Below are 20,945 nucleotides of genomic sequence, written 5' to 3' on the forward strand. Positions count from 1 at the left end.
ATTTGTGGCCAGAGGTAAAAAAAAAAAAAAAAAAAAAAAAAAAGCACTCTTGACAGGAGGTACTTCACAAGCAGATCTGGTGACAGGCTGCTAAGTTAAAAATAAAGACACACACAGTTCAGCCAACTGGGTTTGTCAGCAATCAAGTATGTTAGCAATCCCAGGGCAGCACGGCAACCAAACTTTTGACCCAGGACTCAGCTTCTTTCTACCTGTGCGGAGTCCCAGGCTGACAGGTATCCTTCCAGCAGGGAGCGTCTCCAGGCTCCAGAGGAATCTCCACTGCCATCTGAAGCATCTTCTCAAGTGACAAAGTCAGCTATACCCAAAGCACTGCGTGTGTGGAAGATGATGCCTTTTAGCAAAAGGCCAGGAAGAGGCAACAAAAATAAGTGGTACAGAAGAAAGAGCGGCTTGTGCAGGAGCACTGTCTATTCTTCCTTAAAAATAGCTCACAATGATACTACTAAAAGGTTTGTACCAGCCACAGCATGTTGGTAGGTGTTATTACAATACTTTTTTTTTTTTTTTTTTTTTTCCAAACTGCGTGATGGAGCTGGCTCAAAATTTGTAAAATAAGGCAACAGCAGCCTACAATTTACACTAAACAAGCATTACTCACACAGACTATTCCAAATTATTTATGCATTGTTCCACTAACAAAATGTCATCAGCTTCAGCTGTTGTACCAAATGCTGGGCTGTCCCAAAGCGTCTATGGAAAACTTTAACTGAGGGCACGTTTTTGAATGCTCAGATGTACAGACAATGTACACCATGACAAACAAACCCACTAGGCATCCTTTTCTTCCACTCCTCCCTGCAAAGACTTCAATGAAGTAAGCCCATGTTCTGCACACACACAGAAACAGAAACAATCTACGCTGTTAATTCATTGTTTTCTCCTTGCTGAACATTTTGCAGCGTCTATTTATATAGCTACATGTATCGATCTACTTCACAAATACTTCTGAAAACTGCAACAATTAAAATAATTTATTTTTTACACTACGACATGCTTTGCTTTTCATTAGCAGTTCAATGCTGTAAGCAAAAACAGAATACATGCAAACATTTTTTATATGCATATCTATTTAAAGATTATACGAAAAATTACCTGAGACACAGGGCAAATTTGGCTTTGTTGACTTCAGCAGAGTAAATGACTTTCTGGGGTCAAGTTGCTTAATAAAATTAAGTTTCTAGTAAATATAAGTTTGGCCTATTACATACATGATTGTGTCAACCAACACCTTGCCTGTAGTGCTAATAGAACTATTTCAAAATGCCTATAGCAAAGTGCAAACAGATAAAAAGCAGTGATAAATAATTTCACACAACAGAGCACAATTTATGAAGAAGCCTAGGCAACCTGAGTTGTCTTCTGAGTATAAAATGGAAAACTCTTTGAATTTATTTATTTTTGTTATATATACCTGCCTGTCTGAAAAAGGTTAGAATATTAGCAAGACTGGTCAAAAAAAGACTGATAAAATGGATAATTGGCTGAATGTAATCTTCAAGTGCAACTCAAGCTAAAAGGGCTAATGCCATCCTTAGGATATCTAAATGGGAATACAGCACTGGAGAGGGCAGGTCATGCCACCTTAGTTTAATAGTGGTATGCCTGCACGAGATTTGCTCTGATTATGGTTATCTATCTGACCCAACAGGACACAGATGTTGACACTTGAAGAAGAAACACTGAAAGAGATAAAAGAAAGCCTAAAGGTTTGATAAACAAAGACCAAACTCTTTTCTCAGTAAAACACACATACTCACAAGCCACAGTGGGCCATATCAGACCCTGGACCATCCTCACTACTCCTCGTAAAGAGGGACTCAGCAGGCTGCAATTTGGGTACCTTCTTGCAGAGGAAGTCCTCATCCTTCTCCAGGACTCTCAGCAACGATGGGATCATTTTCCTCCCTCTGTGATGGCTATGACCTAGAACCCAGGTGTACCTGCTTTCAGGAGAAAGCCTAAGGGCCAGAGCTGATGGTACAACCTGTACTGTGCTCAGCTACAAGCACAGAAACACAGAATCACAGAATTTCTAGATTGGAAGAGACCTCAAGATCAACGAGTCCAACCTCTGACCTAACATTAACAGTCCTCCACTAAACCATATTGCTAAGCTCTACATCTAAACGTCTTTTAAACACCTCCAGGGATGGTGGAACTTGCATCTCAAACACCTTCAAGGGAGCAAGTCGGAGACAAGAAGGAGTCCTGAAGCACCAGTTTCATACACCAAGAGAAGAAAGGACCATTCTTTGTCATTGCTTTGTACTGCTGCTACATAGCAAGCAGATATTCTCAGTGTGGGAACAGGACCAAGTTTGTCCCTTTTCCTCTGCCCCCAGTAGTCGACTCAAACAAAAGAACATCAGTCTAGACACAAACTGGAAATTACATGAGCATGCAGGCAGACCAACCAGCACAGGAGATAAAAATACACTCACACTTTCCAGCTCTAAGAGCAACTGTAAAATGTCAGAAAAAAATCCCCAGAAAACAGAGCTATGCAGATCGCCTTCCAAGTGCAAGATCACAGCCTGGCTTGGGAACAACTTCTCTGTAAGGACCTTGCAGAGCCCGCTCTAAGCACACAACTTGGCAGCTCAGGTCAGGACTGCACATGGACCAACCTTCCATGGAAACAGCGATTTTGGAAGACTGTCAATATAGTCAGACAAAATACATCAGACAAAAAAATCTAACACTGTCCTGGGTTCTGAGAATAAGAGGGGAGGCCTAATTAAACTGCTATATAAAGCCTTGGTGAACCCACACTTTGAATACTACGTGAACTCAGTCTCTTCATCTTAAGACACAGGAGTTGAAGAATGATAACTGAAGTGATGAAAGGAATAGAGAGTACTCTTAAGAAGATACCAGAAAAGCTGGAACTCTCTAGTCTGCAGAGGAGAAGAGTAAGAGATCAAAGGTGGTACTTAAGCTGAATGCTGAACAGTTGTTCACCAAATCTCCCAATTCTGTAACTCTAGGGTATGTCTTGAAACCACTAGGAAATCTGTTTAAAAACAAACAAACACCATACAACTGCTTTTTTGTAATCAACAACTTCTGTAAGGTATCGCCTCCTTAGCTTCCTGTGGTAGACAGCACTGGCATGTTAAAAAGGGGACTAAACAAATCCCTGGATAACAGGTCTGCAAACAGAGTCCCAAGTGAAAAGGCAATGATATACCTTCAAATACCCCTCACGCAGTGTTCATGGATGCTAGAGAAGTAGGAGATAAACAGATCACTGAAAGCAACTGGGCTCACGTGTTCCCCATAAACAACTCCCCTGTCCTTGCAACATAATACCAAGGGATATGGACTGCTGACCTAACCAGGAAAAGCATTTTTATGCTCCGAATGCGTACAGAAGTAAGTAGCACGCTGGGAAGACTTTGTATAACATTCAGAAACCTCATATCCAAGCAAATAGTTCTACCCTTTTTTTTTCTTGCTCATCACTTCTAAATAACTGACAGTGCTTACTGCATATGATTACTAAATCAGCCTGCACTATTTAGTGTTGACAGTAGTTGACGTTGAACCACAACTCCTACTGCTCAGCCAAGTAACCTTAGCTACTGCTGAGGAAGATAATGCAGGCAACTACGTACGCAAGTGGGTTTAGACCAACAAGGCCACCAAGCAGCTGCTGTGAGTCTAAGATCTAAAGTCCAATACTGTAAGGAGAGACATCATCAAACACGATGGCTTAGCAGCACCACAGAGGATATCCTCAACGTTGAAGGGTTTTGGGTTTTATTGGATTATGGGGAGGCACATATCCACTTGCCAATGCAGTGGCAAGGAAGGCTTACAGTTCAGCCACTCCCACACATTTAGGTCTGTGGTGTGGTATTGAGATGTCCTGCTAGAAGAGGAGTACTACAGACTGAGCAGTCTGGAGATGACAATGCTTGAGGAGGCAAAGCATATGCAGTGTCGTGGCACAGGCTCTGGCACTCAGCAGCACACATTGCACACTTATATCCCCAGGTACGTAAGATCCAGTGATATGAAGAATATCCCAACCAGATAGCTGTCAGGACACCTCTGTAACTATGGCAGTATGTATGGTCAAGTAATATGGAAGTACCTGCATGTACAAGATGTACTTTCACATGAAAGCACAGACAGCTTCTCTCTGTGAGAGTTACTCATTTATTTGAAGAGAGCCCAGGCTGGAAATGGATGTTTTCATCAAAACTCCTCATTAAGAGAGTCTGAGACCTCAAGTGGCTTTTAGCTATAGAGTGAAGACATTTCTCTTACCTTGCTTTAAGTACTTCATTGACTTTTTGTTCTAGTTCTAGTCTCCTCTGTCGTTCCTTTTCCAGCTCTTGCCTTAATGTTTCAGCGTTTGTTTCTTCTCTCAGCTTCCTGAGTTCCTCCTCTATTAATTAGGGGATAAGAAGAAGATTCAGTTATATCAAAGAAAATTAAAGCCTAATTATGACAAATTAGGTATTTTTTTGTTTGCTTGTTTTTTCCATTTGTGTTACAGTGAATATGTTCACCATAAAAAAAAAGGTAATCAAGAGTTAGAAAGACTTCACAAAAAGCACACAGTTGTATCGTGTACAAAATGTTAAATTTGAATTGGTAAAACAAGAAGAAAAACAACTTTAAAGTTTTCTTTTATAGATGCATCAAAAATAAGTTCCTGTAAGCTACCTTTATTTAAATACAACTTCACATACCCTTAATTCCCCAAAGAAATAATCATCAGGAAAGGCTGTTTATTGCCAAGTATGTTGTGTCTCTCCCCCACACCCCCAATATGTTTGGGCAGGAAAAAAAAATATACATACACTCATACAGTCATACAATGCTATGCAACCCTCTGTCCATCAACTCCTGGCACTCTCATATTTTTATACACGTCAGATGGGCCTGTTAAGAACCTGAGTACATCATAGTTTTAAGAATGGGTTATGAGATGGAGAGCTAAGTTCAGATTTCTATCTTTTTACGAAGTTAGTCTGCCCTACTAACTTCCAAGGAGTAACTTATGTATGCATGTACATATAAACATACATATGTATATATATATATACACATATATATACAGATGTTTCCTTTCATGAGCACATTATCAACCATGCATAAGGCTTTTTGTAGCTAATTAGCTTTGTTTTTTGTCATTGACAGTATTCTAGTTTGTGACTTTACTTTAGCCCAGAGCCACACAACAGGCTCGCTATTGGTGATCATTTTACCCACATAAGCATTCAAGAGATGACAAAAAGAAGATTGGGAATCTCTTTTGTTTTTTACTTTTTTTTTTTTAATGACAAAATTACTCTATTTTGTGTTCTCTGGGCTCTTTTTTTTAGCTCAATTTTGCCAGTAAACAGTAGAACAACAGAAAATACTTGCTAATTCTACTGTCACCACAGACAGTAGTTCAAGCTTTACATTGTTTTACGTGATCCATATATTATGTTCTACCCTACAGCAACCTCTTCTGTTTCTTTTTATAGATTGTCTCATAAATCTTAAATAATCTGGTAATTTTGATGTTTGAATCTCTCTCTCTTCAATCACTACGTGTCTTGAGAAGGTCAGAAATCCTACTGCAAATACTCAGAAGATGTGATAAACTCTCTCTCCCCTCCCTGCAGGAGGCCTTAGTGCAGTATCTCAGACTGTTTTATCTGCTGTGCAAGCTAGGCAGCGGTAGATTATCTGTATTCCTGCGGCACTAAGGGCTTTAGAGCACAGAATTAGAAGAGAAGGAAGAAGATAGATGAATTGAGAGGACAACATGATGTGATGTGTTACACTGTGAGGCTACAGGTTGAATGCCATTAAACTGAAAAGAGTTTGCTATCATCTCATCACTAATGACCCTAGAAAGGAGAGTTGGAACACAGAAGCCACCTTATCCTCTAGCAATTTGTATTGGGTTTACATGGAAAGGGCTTGGTAGCAGGGGCCTGCTAGGGTGGCCTCTGTGAGTAGAGCCCAGCAGCTGCCCCATGTCAGATCAGAGCCAGCTCCAGGCGGCTCCAAAAGGGACCTGCCACTGGCCAGAGCTGAGACAGTGACCAACACTGGTTGGGCCTCTGGGAGAGCAGATTTAAGAAAGAAAAAATAAAAAACACTGTGCAACAGCAGCTGGGAGAACGAGGAGTGAGAAGCAGCCCTGCAGCCCCCCAGGTGAGTGCAGCAGGAGGACAGGAGGTGCTCCAGGCAGGCAGCAGCAGTTCCCCTGCAGCCTGTGTAGAGGCCCCTGGTGGAGCAGGCTGTCCCCCTGCAGCCCATGGGTCCCACATGGAGCAGATCTCCACACTGCAGCCCCCCCATGGGTGGAGGAGCCCTGAGTGAAGCAGGTGGATGTGGCCTGGAGGAGGCTGCGGCCCATGGAGAGGAGCCCACGAAGGAGCAGGGGTCTGGGGGGAGCTGCCGCCCGTGGGGGACCCGTGCTGGAGCAGTTTGCTCCTGGGGGATGGACCCCGTGGTATGGTGCCGTGTGGGAGCAGTTCTTGAAGAGCTGCTGCCTGTGGGCAGCCCCCACAGGCTCAGTTCGGGAAGGACGGCATCCATGGGAGGGACCCCACAGGGAGCAGGGGCAGAGAGGGACCGCTGTTCCTAATTACGTGTCTACAAGCAATTTGAATTCCAGCAAGAAAACTGTGTTTATGATTAGCCTACCCTGCACTTTCAAGAGCTTGCCTTGTTGCATAACAGAGCATGCAGCAGCTGAGGGGAAACATCTGTTGCAATTGAAATCTATCATGATGGTATCACAAAGTTCCAAAAGGGATGTTATCCTCTCAGACCATTAAAGGAAAGAAAAACCTCTTTGTTAAGCACTTTTAAAAAAGTAAAAAAGAGGAAATGAATATGCGTTATATGTACATAAGAAAGCCACAAGTAGTGTAAATTAACCTCAGTGCCCTTGGAAGTCTGCACAGATCTTCCAGCTTCCTTAATACCGGTTGTTCTGATTACACTACATCTTGTTCTATTAAAAACAAAATCCAGAGACTCAAACACTAGGATGAGAAGAGCAAGAGATACAGAATTGCTTTACGCAAAGAGGAAGAGATAAAGGGTGCACAACAAACAAGGTTGAACTCCTATAAAAGAAAACAAAAAATACAGCACCCGATCACTGGGACTCATCAGAGCTTCGCTTTGCATGGCATTCTCTAACACCCAAGTACAAGACTTTGCAATTTAAACCCATCCCAGTTTTGGCCTTTCCCACTCTTTAAGGCAGCATTGTTGCTACTTTGGCAGCAGTGTGGGTCTGGCATCATAAAGCCTCCGTGCCTGGTTAGTTAAATACTCTAAGTTTCCTAAGCAACAGAAACCACAAAGGAGAGGGAAACAAAACAAAACAAAACAAAAACCCACTACTGTCCTTCCTTGCTCACTCCCCTAAAATAATCTACAGTGTGGCTAAACTGAACTAAATTTACAAAACAAAAAGACGCTTCTCTGGAAGAACCCACAAGAACGTTTCACCACGGAAGTCTTAACACAGTGCCTTATGTATTGAGCTTTACAGGTGTGTATCCTCCTTGACGATGAGAAAAATGTGCTCCTTGCATTTCGTCTTCAGACAGGCAGGGTAAACATAAAAGGTCAAGCTTCAGGTCCAAGAGTAATCAGCTTCTGTAATTTCCCTCTCAGGCCCGTCAGTCACAGCTCCCTATCTCATGCTGGACAAGAAACATTACAAGAGGCTTAGTGCATGGCTTAACTAGACATGCAGGTGTGATCCTGCAAAAACGCTGTAAATCCTCTCTAAACAAAGTCAACTTGTATAGAAAAAGCAGGGAAATACCTGAATGCTACGGCACTTGCAAAAATCAGATTTGGAAGTCTGTAAGACTAGGCAACAATAGTGTTTAAGCTACATTAACCTGTATCTTATTGTAGTGCAAACCCTAGTAAAGTTGACCTTGTGGGAAAGACCATCATTAGCAATGTATCTCACAAGTTACCTGTATATATTTTTTATTTTAATTTTTTTTTTCCAGTTTTTCTACAGCATTTTATCCTCTATTAGTTACCACACCACTGTCACACCTGCATTCTAAGGATTTGGTCATCTACATTTAAAGATTTAACAACTCAAAAAGTTTAGTTGCTATCACCTAGCTGTTCAAAGACAAGCTACTTGGTGTTTTACCACTATGCAGTAATCATTGAATTGTATGCCATCAGCTCCTAGAACAACCGAAAAATTTCATTTTGCTCCTCAGAATACACAAGCTTGTTGTAAGAAATGTTTTGCTGAAAAGCTCAAATACTAAAATATTTAGTTCAGAGAGACCAAACAAAATCTGAGTGGTATACAGAAAAGAAAGATGCTACGATAGCCTTGGAAGGCATGACGCAGTAGGTTCCTAATTCAATACTGCATGTGCAGTAAAGCGGATGTCTCCCTTAATATGGGGATTGGAGGGGGATTAGGGAGTCTCCTAGTAGCTACTTTACATAATAGCATTCCCTTGTAGGCCTACAGGTATGGTGCAAAATCCTCCCGTAGGACAGAGTGACAAAAAATTTCTTCCGGAGCAGAGCCTAGAGATCAGGCGGTAAACTGCTGTGTACAGCTACCAAATCGGTTCACTGTTAAATCAAAGGAGACCAAGTTAAAAACTACGAATGCCAAAAATCGTACATGTATCCTGTCATATTTACATAGGGAAACACCAGTACTTAGTAAGAAAGAAATAACTCTTCTACGTGTATGTTAATTATGGCAAATCTTCCTGTAACACTCTGCACATTGCTAGAGTTCAAGGACGTTGTCTGATCGGTACTGAACACACCAAGTCCCAACCACACACCATCAAACTGGATCTCATCAGCAGTGCTGATGGAGCCAGAGTTACCTCCAACACATGAAGTTTCTCCCCTTGCCAGACTCCCTACTCCTATGCAAAGCCACTATTAAGTTTGTCCCAAGTAAGCCAACTGTACAACATTACAGACAAAATGTTAGAAGTCTGGAAATAGATATATTTTTTATCTCCATAAATATTGAAAAGCTTTTATTCTTTATCCTAAACTGCAGCAAAGAACAGTGCTGTGACACACATGGAAATGTTTCACCATGTGTCATAAAGCAAAGACACATCCAAAGAACGCTGCCTGCTGTCTGCCCAGCAGTGGTGATGGAGGAAGGACCCATCAAAAAGAAATAATTCAATAACCTCTTTTTTCTGTTTATAGTTATTTTGTAATTCATTTCTGCAGGCAAGTCCACAATTCACAGCTATAACTGGATATAGCTTAATTGCGTACTATTTACGACCTGTTCTTTGAATTTTTGCCTCTCCTCCCCCATAAGGACATTAAGTACTTTCCACTAGTGACTTGAGACCCACAGAGACTCCAAATAACACATTAGCCTTTGATACCAGACTTCACAAGACATTTTTCTACTTCACATGAGAGATGCTTGAAAAGGGCTTACCTAGACCTCTGTTCCAGCAGCTCCTCTTTATCAGCACTTTTTTCTTCTTTAAGCCACCTCTTAATTAAGTTCATGCCCTTTCAAGCTTAGACTTCTACACGGGAAGCATGAAGCTCACCTGCTTAGGGGACCACCCTTAGCATTCTAAGGAGGAAGAACCAAAACACCTCTCCTCTCAAGCCCAAGAGGCCAGGATTACCATCTAATCTTTCCTTTGTCTTGTGGGCTTAGGCGGTCACTTGCAAAACAGATACCAGCCTTCATGTTCTTCACGGATCTTCTCCAAGAAGACGGACAAGGAGTGGTCTGGAAAGTCATCTCAGCAGACAGAGCAGCAACGGTGGGAATAGGGTGGAAGATGCAGCATGTGGTGTTATCACAGCTTTACAAATTCCTTCCTACTATAAAAATGTCAGGTACTATAAGCACGATGATTCAGTACAATACCGTAAGCTGACTGCATTTAAAGCACAAGAAGAGTTCTTCATGCCATTTTTTGCAGCTAAGAATAGTGTCCTGTAAAGGTGGAAATCCAAATTATTCTGACTTTTAAGTCCCACAGTCTTTTTTCTTTATTATTATTATTACTATTTTCACTGTTATCTCTGCACACTAACAGGCTAAAGCCAACCTATCTCCTCCTTTAGATTTATCTTTATTTTTCTATTCCCTTTAATTCAGAAAAAGACACAGCTGAACTTAGTAAGATATAGTTATGAGTTTCAGCATCACTGATCCCTCTTTTGCCAAGTGCTTCCTCCAAATTTGTTTTGGTAGTTATGATGTATGAGGGCTAATACCATATAACGCCATTTAATTGTATATAAGTAGGAGGAAGGGGGTTTATGTTCTGTTAAACTGAAGGAGAAACTCTCAGACTTTGGCTAACTCAGAGTCTTCTTTATGGCAACTCAGGCACAGAGATGATGGCTATTTTTTCCCTATTTATCTTGCCACAAATATTTCGTAAAGCAATATTAAGCAGATCCTGTCATACAAGCTGCACATTTAAACAGCTGTATCGACTGAAATTGAAGAGCTACTTAGCCCAGCATCCTGGTTTGACGATGGTGAGGAAGAGGTGCTCTTCCACGGGCATGAGAAGAGAGATTTGCAGCAGTCTCTTCCCATCCTCACCTACCTGCAAGTTGAGGGAATCCCTCTGCCAGGGGTGCCACCGCTCTTCTGAGGAGGAGTGGAAGTGCAGCCAACATTACAGCATCAGAAAGAGCACTATACAAAACCTACTCCCGGTAAGTTGCAACTACAGTTTCCTCTAAAAGCACAGTTTAAGGTGTCAGTGGAAGCATTATTTAGGCCAAGAAAAGCCATTTCAGGGCTCAGATTCACCTATGCAACCTTCAGCAGTTGGTGTTACAACGAAAACCTCCACAGCAAAAGTGAAGTTTCGTTTTGTCTTACTTATTCAGCGTTGAGGAGTTGCAGGTGAGCAAAGAAACCCTCATATGGATAACGTCAAATCACCAGTAAATGCAAAAACCAACCAACCAAAAATCCCCACCTTGCACGATCTACTACTGTACAAGGATCAAAATGCATTCGCCACACATTCGACTGCTTTTCAAGATCTCTCATTCCTCCTGCCTCAGAAACTTCTTTTCATATTGTTCTAAAAGACTTACCCTGAAGTATTTTATCTGCAGCTGATCTTTGCTCAACTACATTATCTGAGAAGCATAGAAGAAAATAATGATACAGAGAATTGAATATATATATTTTTTAATCCAACCAACCAATGCATGGGGACAAAAAGTAGGATATTCAAATGCGAATAAGATAAAGGGAAAAAAAGAGTCAGCAAAGCTGGAAGACTAAAGGCATAGCTTCATCTTATTCCTTTTGAAAATATCTTGCTTTGTCAACTCAATGCTTTTCCTTTGTGGTCAGATCTCATTTGCTTGCAAGATTCCTTCACACAGAAAGACAGGGGAAAAGATTTTCTAATGGGAATATAGCTGCTACGCAAAGCCAGAAAAGCAGACAGGATGCATTAAAGATGAACTACATCTATCTAGTGCATATCCTCTTCTCCTTCCTACTGCATTTTATACAGGCATTTTGGTAGTGTGGAGAAATGAAATAGTCACAGATTAAGAAAAAAGAAGCACAGACAGACATTTTCACCATAACCTTTCTCCAGCTCAGACTGGTGTACCTGCACACATCAAACCGAAGTGACCCGTCAGTTTCAGAAATAGTGATGCTAATTCTCTTTAAGAAAACCTAACACAAGTTTGGCAGATAAGCAATCCTCCTTTCTCCTTTCTATTTTTTTTGTTTGTTTGTTTTCCTGTCATTCTGTTGTGCCTCTGCTTTTCCAAAGGCAGAGTTCCTGCTCCAGTACTTGCAATGAGCATAGCTTTTGGGGACCAGTTTTGGAGTCTCTTAGCACACGCCTCCAGGAGCTCAGACGGGGAGCAGCACGGCCTCCCTCTGCGCTGGTAGGAAATAAGCCAACGCTGATGCAGAAGCAGCAGCAGGGGGGCAGAGCCTGAACTATCAGCCTGCTGCTCAACTGTACAACATTCCTCACCTCGACAGCAGAGTTTTATGTAAAGCATCCCTGTTTCACGTGATCAGGAAGCCTAATTCTAAAAGGGCTTCTTATCTGACAAGATCTTCTCCTGTGCAAACCGGTCCAGCCTACTCCCTCACCATTCCTCTTGCATCCCACTTCGAGTGGGTGAGGTTAGAAAGAACTCGGTTGTCATTACTACGGCATGTACTGAGTAATTATGCTAACAAGTGATTAGTTACTTTACATTTACATGCAGTGTTTTCAATAGAGCACCATTATGTTATTATAGACAAAGAAGAGACAGGATCATTTCACCTTTATTATGGATTTCAACTTTTAAAAGTTTCCTGAAAATATGCCAGCTACCTTAAAAATCAACAGCTTACTGAGACAGACTCCCCTCTCAAAACACAAAGTGTGAAGCTCTCTATTGCTAGATACACTTTTGTCAGCTGAAAAGTCATGAGAACTACTGCTGCTCTATGGATTTTCAGAAATTTCAGAAAATAAAAATGTCACCAGAGTTGCGGATCCATCTAAAATGAAGGGAGCTGTGAAAAATGTTGTCGCTGGTGCAGGAACTGTTTTCACTCCTTGTTTTTGGCAGAAGCAGCGAAACAGGCTATAAACATTTCAACGCCTGGCTCAGAAATAGCAGCAGACTCTTCCAAGACTTTTGTGTTACTAAGCCGAGCAGGGAAGGGCAGGTTCTGCATGGAGCTCCCAAAATCTTTGGCCTGGTTATACAAAAGGGGCAGGCACAGCAGTGCTGCCCCTGTCTGAGCTTGCAACCAACTCTAGCCCTGCAATTCACAAAGCCAAGCCAGGAACCCAAAAACAGCAGGAGGAAGGAGCACGCTGTGCCTACGTGATGCAATGTGTAGGTGGCACCTGTAAGAGCCAGTGCAGGAACAAGTTTTGGAAGCAGAAACAACCCACCTGTGTCAGCACAGTGATTAATGGGCCCCACAAAGGCAGTGTGTGATCCTCCTGGGTTGGGCCCTCCAGGCTCTGTCACCTTCCTGCATCTTCTATAGGCACGTGTGGGGCAGTGACGCGGGGAGGTTGCACAAGGTGGCCCTGGAACAGGGCTAGCCCAGGACTCCATCCTGCTGCCGGCGCTGGGCTGGACTCCCTTTCCTTCCTTCCCCTGAGCTTAGCAAGCCTGGGCTTTTGAAGCCAAGCTGAGAGCAAGCAAGATCCTCTACCTGCTAGACACAGTCCTTACAGACAAGAAATGGAGGCCTGAATCCTCCTGAGTCTGCACTGAAGTCTCTAAAGCCCCAGACTTGTGGCCCAGCCTGCTCACAATTTCTTCTTCCGACAACGTTTGTAGGAAAAAGAAGCCAGAGTTTTGGAGGGCTTTTTTTCTCCAGGAAATGTTAGACATGAACTCAACACACATGGTGAGTTATGCAAGCATCTCTGGGTATAAGCAAAAGCTTTCTGACACGTTTTAAGAAACCTTCCACAGATTTACGAGAAGCCAGTCCTAGAAAATCATCTGAACATTGCTTTTTTTTTTTTTTTTTTTTTTTTTTTTTTTAATACAGAAGAAAGCAAGAGCAGCTCTAGTGAGCAGACAGCTCTGCTGCAGAGCCCAGACTCATTTCTTTTTCCTTGTTGCTTCTCTGGGTGCCCAGGGAAGAAGTTCAAGAAGATTCCCCACAAGTCCTCGTATGCAAACTACAGATATCACCAGAGAAACTTCACAGGCTCGAGGGACATGTGCAGATCTTCCAGGAACACCCCTATCAGCACCTGGGAGCCCAGGGTGTGAAGCTGAAAGAGACAAGGCTTAGGGGAAGGTGCAGAGCATGCGATACACCCTCGGTGTTCGCTAGCACCAGCTTCAGAAGCCCGTGCTGCATTATCAGCTTTCAGTCTACTCCTAGATTTGTGAACTAAAGGTGACTGTAGGCTGCTGAGTCAGTAAGAGGACAGCAGAAATGATGCACTGAAACTGTTCCTCTGCCCTTATCCAGCTCTGCTGCTGCAGCAGGTATTTGACTCTCACATCAGGAGCAGTCACACCAAGGGCACACTGACACAGTCTGTAACAGGACTCTGACTTCATTTTACAGTCAAATGTGTTTGTTGCATACAATTATTATGGCTGTTCCAGGAGCCATCAGCATTTCTGTGCAGAGCAGGACTTCTTAGTGGAGTTTATTTGCTGGTCACTCACCAGTACCACACACACCGCCCCTAAGCTGGCCACTTTCTAACATCCCAGATCTGCCTGAAGACCACACGTGAGTTTCTGGAGCTCTCCTTCCATTCTGCTAATTTGTTCTTCTTAAAAACCATCCCTGGGTCACTTACACCAAAACAGCAGAAGTCAGAGAAAATAACCGTTAGCAGTAACTAATACTAAATATACATGGTTTAAAAAGGCATGTGAGAATCAAGAGTGAAGGAAAGGGAGGGAAGTTCAGCAGGAATTTTAATAGGAAAGAAGCATTTTTAATGCAGTTTTTTAACACTGTTATGAAAATCATAACCAAACCCAGTAGGATTCGTTTGTTTGTTTGTTTTATGTCCCGAGGGACTCCTGCCCCAGCCTGTGGAACAGAGAGGAATGCAAAACCCTCGTGGGAGAGGATTTTATTTCCTCCCCAAGCCTTTCATCCTCATGCAGGGCTTCTGCAGTTTATCGGTTCCTGACTCACCCTCTTCCCTAAGCCACCTGGGTTGTTTACGCTTGCTTGCTGCCACCTCCTCTTCCCTGAGCTGCTAAGATTAGCATTGCTAAAGGTTTGAGCATCCCTGAGTGAGAATTAGGTAACAGTAGGAGCCATAGGATGCATGCAGGCCCACAAAACATGCCTCTAGCACCAGCACCACAGTGCTGGTACCAGCTGCAGAACTGCCCTCCGTAACCAGGCACAGACAGCAGCAGAAGAAAAGCAGAGGATTTCCCTCAGTGAGGTGCAAACATAAAGATACTGCCCATCGTTTTGTCTTCCAAATGCAAGAGCAGCAAGTGAGCTGTCATTTCTTGTTTAGATACAGCCAGGTTTTGAAATGGAAGCACTACAAGTTATCTGTCATAGCGTGCCGTACATCATAAGAGGTGTTCAACCATTTGTTCGTCTGTATTAAGTGATGTATGGCTCAAGAGAATAAATATAGACCATGATACTATATATATATTATATTTACTGTATATACATATATACTATAGACCAAACCTGACCCTCAGCAAGCACCCAGGTAGCGTTGGTAGGCACCAAAACATGGCTGTAGTACCACAGCCCTTTACAAATGTATAATTATGACGGTGGCAGCCCCAAACCAGTTTTTTTTCTTCCACTTCCATTGGTGTTTCCAGCAGACGAAGCTTTTTGCTCTTTTCATTCAGCAGGCATTTTGGCATTGTTCTGCAGGAATGAATCACTGAGTCATCCGCTCCACGCTGCAGCCTCGCTCGCCCCAAAACGCCTGCTGTCATCATTCCTGGAACAAGGCTCAGAAGGCCCCGCTGGATTAACAGACAGACTGAGAACATTCCTGCACAGACAGGAAAATCAACTTCAGCCCTTTTGCCTGCAAGCATCAAGATGATCCTTCCCTTGTTTAAGATGTCATTATCTAAGATCCCTTCCTCCTCGTGCCTCATCCGCTTGTCAGCCCGGAGATTAAAATCCTCACGTTTCCAGCCACATTTTGCTTGCATTTACAGCAATGCAACATGCTAATAAATTAATAAATAATCCTCTCCTGCTCCACCTCCCTGGATTTTTATATTGCCATTAAGGAAGGGATTCATCTGGCATCTTAGATGAAGACATCCTCCATTTAGACAAGTGTGCGTGTGTGTGCCGAGTATTTTCTTTAGATTTCCTCTCTGGCTTTTAGAGGCTCCAGCTAGGACTGGATGTGTTTCACTGAAAACATTTCTGAGCCAACCTGCACTTTTTACTTGTACCTTTTTATGAGTGAATGGAGTTTAGAGCAGACCAGCAGCTTGCTTCTCCCTGAGCCAGACACTTGCAACTATGCCATAATACCAAGCTGGAGCTGTACTGTGCACAATACACATCCTGTGCAGTGAAGAATATACCTAACGGGTGGAAATGGAATATGAGGAAATGTCAAACTGTTTAGGTAAAAATATAGTTCTAGAAAAGTGTCCTCAAGGTGTTCCGTATTAAAAATATAGTAGTAGTATGCAAATATGGCTGAGTTAATCGCTTTCTTAAAAAAACTTCTATTGAAGCAGCATGATTAGAAAAGAAGCAGGCTTCCTTCCAAGGGCAAATTAAAGCAAACAAACTGCACATTTCAAGAATGTTTTTCTGCTCACTGTCAGTTCAGTTTTGGGAAGAAAAAAATATGATGAAGCATTTCTAGTACCCAAAAGAAAACACACTAACCTCATAGAAAAGAAGGAAGAGATTAACAAATACAGGAACCATACCCAAAAAAAGTCAGCTCCTACTTCATTCCAACTAGCAAACACCAGTTATGCATTTCAGCCCAAAATTTTGAGAGGGGTAGGAGTAAGAAATGAGCTTTACTGTGGTTATTCCTCGACCAGCTGACCATTCTGTCTTGTTTTTCTGTACAGAGCTGCAACCAATTTGCCAGGACAAGACTAAGTGCAGCTAAAGCAAATTTAAGGTTTCAGTGAAGAGCTCTTGACCCAGCACTAAGGGCTGGAGAGAGACTGACTGCCACCAGAACTACCCCCGTTGGCCTGAACCTCCAAACATCTGATGGAAGTCCACATGAAACAGTGAGCTTCATTACCTTGGAGGTTGTTATAAACATCTCTGCAAAAGGAAAGCATTCAGCTAGAAATGTTGAAGTGGTTGATCAGAAGGTTTTCAGACTACAGCATGAACCTGAAGAGTGAAAATATTCGCAAAACCGTGTGCCCTACACAGTCACTGTAACCATAAACTAAAGATTGCAAATGGATTCACCAGCTATGGAAATGTTTGGTGACCGTACAATGGTTTAGTAGCAATATGTAGATCCTACTTCAAACCAGAAATCCGTTCTGGGCAGTCCCACCATTTCTCTTGCACACCAGATTACATTAAGAAATCAGACAGGTCCCATATAGTTTAAAGAACAATTTGTTAACAGCAGCTTAAGCAATACATCTTCAGGAACATAGGAAGTATGAGGTAACTTTGCACTGCACAGACAAATGAGAACTGAAATAAATCATGAAAGCAACAAGCCAATTCCGAGCTTTCAGTTTTTGATTGATACACCAATCATGATATCTCTTGCAGGTATCAGTGGAAACTGGTATCAGCTCACTATAAATTCTTGTCCAGCTTTCTTTATCACACCTCCCTCTCGCACTCAGGGGAATAAAACATCAAAGAAATATTGTCAAAGGATAAACAAGTCACAGAAAATTAATTCCAAGTCCTTGAGAACATGCTGAAGGTAAACTACAAGTCTTGAATTATTGTGAGATTATAATCTAGTTATTGAATAGAATCTATAACCTTGTTATTTTTACCTTCAGAAAACATTTAACAAGCCTTGAGCCCACAGAAACAGCCTTCCTAATCTGAAGTTCAAAAATTATCCATTAAAGTCACCATCTGGGGAAGCAATTGAGCAAGATCTCTACTTAGAGATCTCTGCTTCCATCAACTTAAAGGAATGCTCATCTTCCTTTTTTTGTTGTTGTTTTAACTACCAAAGTCAGATTTGTTGAAATATAATCCCAAAAGTCCCCAAAACCCCAAAAGGTGCCTCTACCTGTGCATGAGAACTTTATCATATATACACCAATATACACACACGCATTCATACACATACATATACAACCAAACACGTAACACAAAGTCTACAAATAGTTTCGTTTTATTTATTTATTTTAATACCAGAAATACTTACCAATATTCCATACATTACTAAAGAAATGTGTTTTATGCTACTTTAATCGTCGAAACAGCTTACAAGGGAATGCATTGGTTGTCCCTTCAGAAGTCTTATCTCTTGCAGCTATGACTAGACAAAGCACACCTACTGCAATCACCAATAATGCTGAGTTAATTCTAAGATAACCTGAAGCTGCCAACAGTGAGACTCCACATAAGCAGCTTTTGTCATGCCGTGATGTATGCTGAGAGGAATGCAATGAGGAAAAAAATATTTAAATGACCTGGTAACCTTGGGAATGCTGAGTTCTTCCTACAGAAGTGTCTGCCCATGCATTATCCACGCATCAACACATCACGAAATTCCAATGCCTGCTTTTGCAGCTTTGGAGAACCTACACCAATACACCAAGCTTTTTTTTTTTTTTTTTTTTTTTTCCAGCAGGCCTAAGCCACTCATTTCCACGGAACATTAATTTTATACTTACGCAAAAAGTGTTTTTCCAGTAAGGCTATTTCCAGGTGACCTTTGATCTCATTCAGTCTGTCAGACTCCGTTCTGTTAAAATCCTGGACTCCTGAAGCCATGATGATGGTCCCTGGACCAGCCTATAAGACAGGCAGAACACAGTGACAGCTCAGAGGCACATTTTGGGGTCGTTTAAATATATCAACTTACTTCTGGGGCAGTAAACAGACGGCCATGGGAGAAACATGCAAGTATCAACAAGTCAGCATGCCTCTTATTCAGTGTCAAACTACCAAAATGAGTGGAAACTAATGCAGTGCACAGCATCTCTCCCATGCAGATTTACAGATGGCACTTATGTAACCTCAGGGAGTTAGAGAAAACAGACTTTTTTTGGCCCCCTTACCAGTTCTGCTGCGTCATCATGTATCTTTTCTTCACCTGGTTTAAAAAGGTGTATTTATAATATTCCTCTCCTCTTCTCATTCAGTGAAGGGTGAATGCAACACACCTTACACATAATATGGTGAAGCTAGCAGGAGAAATAGTTTTCTAGATGCTCACTGAGTTATTAGGAAGCACATGCTGTATTCTGCAATAACATTTATGCAATGTGTAACTGTGCAGACTGCAGCCTCTCTGCAAGCAGGGGCCCAGTCCCCCTCCTCCAGCACCGCCCGCTTACTGCTGAGGGATGTGGTTGGTGCCCAAAAGACCTTCCAGGAGGACCACAAGAGGGGGAAGTCAGGAGACTGTGACCTGCCAGCTTTACTGCTGTCACCAACAGCCCCCCCAGCGCTGGAAATAATGCCCAGTACAAGAATTAAAGAGCAACGTGATCAGTTCAGAAGAACAGCAGTGACAACTGCCACCTCCACAAAGCCAGAGAGGAAAAAAAATGAGCCCACGCAGCAGAAGGCAGGTGATGCTGCCCATTTCTCCTAAAGTGAGCATTTTCAAAAGGCAGGGGAAGGGGTGGGTGAGGGCACCTCCTCGCCAGTGCAGGCTCAGGCCCCGTGTGTGGTTCCCCCGGCCCTAAATCCATCAGTGAGGATTACAGGAGCTTCTCCAACAGCTTACCCCCCAAGCTGAAGCACTAGATTACAGGAACCCACATCCTGAAAAGGATTTTAAGACAAAAATATATTTATCTTAAGCATTTCCCCACCCCCTGTTTATCTCTGAAGACATACAGAGACTGGACTGCTCTCCGCAGTTGGTTACATACATTTAACCACGACGGTTTAATTACATCCTTACATAAACTCAGCTAATTTACAAGAAAGTTAATTAAAATACATTTTCTAGGTTTCGGGGAAGATGCACAGAGTTATTTCACTCTGAGATGGGCTGCATTTCAGAAACCCAGCAAGGAGAATCACAGAACCACAGAACCATCTAGGTTGGAAGAGACCTGGAAGGTCACCGAGTCCAGCCTCTGACCTGACACTAACCAGTCCTCCACTAAGCCCTGTCACTGAGCTCAACATCTAAACATCTTTTAAAGCCCTCCAGGGATGGTGACTCAACCACTTCCCTGGGCAGCCCATTCAAATGCCTCACAACCCTTTCTGTAAAGAATTTCTTCCTAATATCCAACCTAAACCTCCCCTGGCGCAACTTTAGCCCATTCCCCCTCGTCCTGTCTGATTCTTCCATGATGCTAAATCTAATTAGAGCCCCAGATTCCTCAGCTGAACCTTTTAGGAAGCAGGAAAAGGAAAAAAGTGCACAAAACACTGGGAACATGACGATTAGGGTAAAAAGGGTTCATTTGGAAAGTCTACAGACATGTAGATTTGCTAAAGGGTTAGACCCAAGAACTCTGACATTAGTTAATGGGTTAAAAATCAGCAGGTACGTGTAATTAAACTAACCCAAAATGTTCACACTGACCCTCTAAGTTAGGGAAAAAATAACAAGACAAGTTAAAACCTAGGGCTGCTTGCGGAGAATGCTAGGAGCAAGATCAGACAATTGCTTTCTAATAATGAAATGGTTTAACCAGAATAGGAAGATTTACAGCAAGACAAGTTTGGTGGCAAACAGAGCCCTCTTTCCAAAATCAGTGACACCACGAGGTACTAACGAATACAATCTAGCAGTGCTCAGAAACCTGAGCATTTACAAGGGAGGGATATGGGAGATATTTAAGCAGATGGTTCCTCTGTCACACGTTTCTCTCCACACCAACACACCTTGCTCTGTCAAGAGGCGTTAATGGGATAGAAAGATAAGAAAGGAGGCTGTCACATTCACCTGAGGTCAGCCGCCTGCCCCTGCAGTAAAAAACTCCCCACCTCTGCATGGAGCAGGCATAACTGCCTCCACTCACGGGTTAACAAAAATGTCCCTGTAATGCCAGTGTTAACTGGTAATAACGTTGCTTTCTTCTACTGCCTTTGTAGGATAGTGCAGACTTGGATTGGGTTAACTAAACTTCACCGTACAGGTGCCCTTTCGTGCTTCTGCATGACTCAGTAAAAGCCTTCAAGCCTTCCACAGATTTCTGCTTTCCCACCCCCTTCTGCCTTCCCAGCTTGGGCAGTATCTGACACCAGAGCCCCCTCAAAATGTTGGCAGTCACTATTATTTAGCGAAGAGGGCTTCACAGCGCCT

General features: G+C 42.5%; 1 protein-coding gene across 4 annotated transcripts in view; it reads right to left on the minus strand.

Moving 5' to 3' along the window:
• GRAMD4 (GRAM domain containing 4) overlaps nt 1-20,945 on the minus strand; it is a 77,891-nt gene that overhangs the window by 27,226 nt on the left and 29,720 nt on the right. For all 4 annotated transcript variants that reach the window (XM_082768585.1, XM_082768583.1, XM_082768586.1 and 1 more), the window contains exons 3-4: nt 18,346-18,466; nt 4,300-4,420 (exon numbers count right to left, since the gene is read on the minus strand). In XM_082768585.1, coding sequence (XP_082624711.1) covers nt 4,300-4,420; nt 18,346-18,466 — 242 coding nt within the window. The remainder of the gene's footprint in view (nt 1-4,299; nt 4,421-18,345; nt 18,467-20,945) is intronic.

Source organism: Aythya marila (assembly GCF_965140915.1).
Source record: "Aythya marila genome assembly, chromosome: 1".
NCBI classification, from domain to species: Eukaryota; Metazoa; Chordata; class Aves; order Anseriformes; family Anatidae; genus Aythya; species Aythya marila.